At 48.1% G+C, this 3978-nt stretch overlaps 1 protein-coding gene across 1 annotated transcript; it reads right to left on the reverse strand.

Moving 5' to 3' along the window:
- Positions 1-264: 264 nt before the first annotated feature.
- On the reverse strand, positions 265-3721 carry Ubqln2 (ubiquilin 2). The gene has a single exon (XM_070040364.1). The coding sequence runs from the start codon at positions 3443-3445 to the stop codon at positions 1556-1558; it is 1890 nt and encodes a 629-aa protein (XP_069896465.1). The 5' UTR covers positions 3446-3721; the 3' UTR covers positions 265-1555.
- Positions 3722-3978: the final 257 nt, after the last annotated feature.

Consider the following 3978-nt stretch of genomic DNA (forward strand, 5'->3'; position numbering starts at 1 on the left):
ATGTTCAGTGGAACTAAAGAGATCTCAAACAAAAAACTATGAATTTGTATATTTCAAATGTGGGGGGAAGAGAAAAATACCAACTAAATTAGATAGCTTTGGGGGGAAAGTAAGTTAGAATACTTAAATCAAAATCAAAATTATTTCAGATATGGGAAAATTTTTCAAAGAAACAGTTTAAAGGTAACCTATATTCTCTTGGTGTAGTCTAACATACTTAAACTTGACTCTAGGGTCAGAAGGCAAAAAAGGAAAAGATTTATCCATTTTTAATTTTTTTTATTTTTTTTAGTCATTTTTAATGCATTTTCCCTGTGCACAAGAGAAATAACTGATAAGGTCAAAAGATACACTTTCCTTTATACATAGCAGTTAAAGTAATGCAAACATCACATGACACTTCCAGTAAAAGTTACATTTCCAATTACAACTCAAAATGCATATTAGGGTCTCTTTATGGGAGAAGCTGAGAAGGAACTCTTAGGTAAAAAGCACTTTCCTGGCATTACTACACTGATCCTTCAGGGTGCACAAAGATTAAGTCATATACAGTCAATCTGCAAATGGTGACACAATGTTACACTGTTTAAGTTTTCTGTACAATTAATGTATACTTAAGAGATACCAGGATAAACATTTCTACTATATTTTAACTGAACTTGCCTAGCCAACATTTTCACTGAGAAATTTATCAAATATGCTGTAAGATTCTACAAAATTGTGACACATACCTAAATCCAGAAATAGTTCTCACGTTCTTTCTTATTTGGGTTACACATATTCTGCTCAGATTCTACAGTAATACTTCTAGATGTACAGTCCCAATTGTGCTTACTGTACTGTGTACAAATAATAGCAAAAACGACCAATGAATGGTATAAATCTTACAGCATTTTGCTAGCAAAAATACATGCCAAAGTCACAATAAGCAATATTGTACCACAAATTAGAGCTTCAAATAATTTGCTTCTGTTTTTAATATCTTCATTCTACATTAAATTACTATCATAGGCTAATGTTTAAAATGCAAATAAACTGGACATCTGTAGGACAAAACTTGTTCACCCAACTGTGAAGGCTGTTAACCTGTTTCCAAAAATCACAATAAATGCAGAATAAAGAGAAGTGTTTGCATGCAACACCTTTTGAGTGAAACAGCATTGATTCCCACCATTCAAGACAGAGAAGGAAGGAAACCAAAAGAAGGAAAGAAGGAAGGAAGGAAACAAAGAGGGAGGGGAGAGGGCAGGCGGGAAGGGAGAGAGGGTGGGTGGGAGGGGCGAGGAGAAGGAGGGGCAGGAGGGGAAAAAAGAAGAGGAGAGGGAAGGATGGGGGAGGGAAAGAGGCGGGAGGGAAGGAGGGGAGAGGAAAAGGAAGGAGGGAAGAAGCTAGTGAAGGACTCCACCTTAAAATGCATCATATTAGATTTATAACTAGACAGATTTAAAAGAATCAAAATGAAAGTAAAGCAAGATGTGTGTGTGTATGTATGTTTAAAGATTTAAGAGCCATTATCAAAAATAAGATACATTTTTTTCAAGGTACAGAAATGTAATTACGATGGCTGGGAGCCCAGCAGCCTCTCAATGGCTGCATTGATGTCGCCTCCTGTTGCTATTAGGGCCTGCAAGTTTGCTTCACGGTTTAAGAACCCCATGGCGTTGAGCTGTTCCAGTTGCTGCTGAAATCTGACTTCTGGATTCGGCAGCTGTGGAGGATTTGCTCCAGCCAAAGCCTGCACCATTTGCTGAATGAACTGCTGGTTGGGTCCAGATTCCGATGTTGGAGTCGTGGTCTCACTGGGTGCAGAGCTGGTCACAGTGGGCGCAGTGGGGCCACCAGAGCCGGTGGTGCCAGGAGAGCTTGCAGGAGGGCCAGTAGGTCCTATGGGCCCAATAGGGCCTATGGGGGTAAAAGGAACTATAGGACCAATGGGGCCTATGGGAGTGACTGGGCCCACAGGGCCAATGGCCGTTCCCAGCACCCCCACCCCCACACCTGGAGTGAAGCTTGGAATGAGGCCAGGTGCTTCAGTGGCTAATGTCTGTAGCCCCTGCTGGATCTGCATTAAAGCCTGCATTGCTCTCGGGTTTGACATGGCTGCCAGTGTGTCTGGATTCTGCATCTGCTGCAGGAAAGCTGGGAGCTGAGGACGCATCTGCTCCTGCAGCTGAGGATTGGCCGTAAACAGTGGGCTACTCAGCATCATCTGTGCAGCCAGATCTGGATTCTGGCTCAGCGACTGCATCATGCTTCGCATGTAGGGTGCCGACAGCATATTCTGAATCAGTTGAGGGTTTTCAGTTATCTGTTGCAGCAGGCTCTGCATTCCTGGGGTACTGAAGATGCTAGCGACATAATTAGCTGCAGCCACAGTGTTCCCGGTAGTATTGCTGGAGCTGCTGCCAGACCCACTGCCACTGCTTGTAGTGGTGCTGGTGGTCGTAGAACTCTGAGTAGCCGGCGGTGGCGCCCAAGGGTTGGGCAGTGGATCCCGATTTTCTGTGCGGGAAGGCTGAGTACCTTCCCCTGAGGAGGAACTGCTCCCCACTGAGGCAAAGGGGTTACCCCCAAACTGCTCTTGTGCGGCATTCAGCATCGGTTCTTGAATATCAGTGTACATGCGCCGTAGAGCATTGTAGCCACCTGGGATGCTTTCGAGATTGCTGAGAGCCAGATCTTGATTTCTCATCATCTCTTGCATCATGGCTGGATTCCTGGCGATTTCGAGAGTCTGCCTCATTATATCTGGGTTGTTGAGCAGATGACTGATTTCTGGGTTTCTCTGAATCAATTGTTGCATCTGTGGATTGGCCATAATGAGCTGCCTCATCAGATCAGGATTCGAAAGCATGCTCTGAACAAAGGGATTTTCCATGATTTGGATCATCATCTCAGGGCTGGCCATGAGCTGCTGCTGCATCTGGTTCTGAAGCTCAGAGAAGTTGGTGGTGCTCAAACCCAGACTGCTAAGGCCTGCAAGTCCTCCCAGGCTCCCCAACCCAAACGGGTTGCTATTTGTGGTAGTAGGTGTGGTGTTACTTCTGGGAGTCGATGCCGTGGTGGTAGTAGTAGTTGCCGCGGCACTGCTAGGCTGCGTGGTGGATTGGCCTTGCTGAGGTCGGTTCTGGCTTTTGATGACAAGGTGAACGGTCAGTCCATCATGGATGCCATGCTGGCTCAAGGTATCTTGATCTTTTAAGATTTTTCCGGCAAAAATCAGCACAAGCTGATCGGTTTGGGATTTGAAGCGTTTCGAAATCGCTTCCTTAAACTGCTGAACCGAGCTATTCTCGGGCACCGCGAACTCCTCTTTCTCTTTGGGAGTCTTCACAGTGACTTTGATGATTTTGGGCTCGGCCGGAGTAGCAGCTGCCGAGCCTGGGGCCGGAGCTGGGCCGCGGGAGGGGCGCGGGGGACCGCTGCTCTCGCCGTTCTCAGCCATGGCGGCCGCGGTGACGCAGGCGGGCAGGGAAGGCGCTGGCGAGCGAGCGAGAGAGCGAGGGAAAGAGGAAGGAAAGAGGCGCCGCTGCAGCGGGGCTGGGCCTGGCCGGGCGAGCAGCGCGGAGCACGGTACCTCAGTGATGGAGACTGCGGTTCCCCGGGTCCTCGGATGGAGACTGGGCTTCGGCGTAGGCCGCGGCTGAAGTCTCGGAGCTCAGGTCTCTGGGCCTTCTCCTCCGCCGCCTTGTGATCTGACCGCGCGCACTCCCAGCAACTCCTGCAGCCGCTCCGCCTGCTCCTCCCCGCCCCGGCCCCTCCCCCAGCTCCGTGCCCGCCTCCCCGCCCCACTTTGCTGACGCGGCGCCAGGCCCTGATGGATAGATTTGACTCGGTGGAAATTAAAAACTTCTGCACTGACTGAAAGGGGAAGGAAAAAAAAAAAGAGGGGGAGAGAGAAACAAACAAAGAGAGAGAAAGGAATGGACACGACACTAGATGATCAGTGAATAGAGGAGAGGCAAGGAAGGAGGGAGA

This window comes from Dipodomys merriami, unplaced genomic scaffold (genome assembly GCF_024711535.1).
Source record: "Dipodomys merriami isolate MVZ:Mamm:240054 unplaced genomic scaffold, mDipMer1.0.p SCAF_3, whole genome shotgun sequence".
In the NCBI taxonomy this organism is placed as follows: domain Eukaryota; kingdom Metazoa; phylum Chordata; class Mammalia; order Rodentia; family Heteromyidae; genus Dipodomys; species Dipodomys merriami.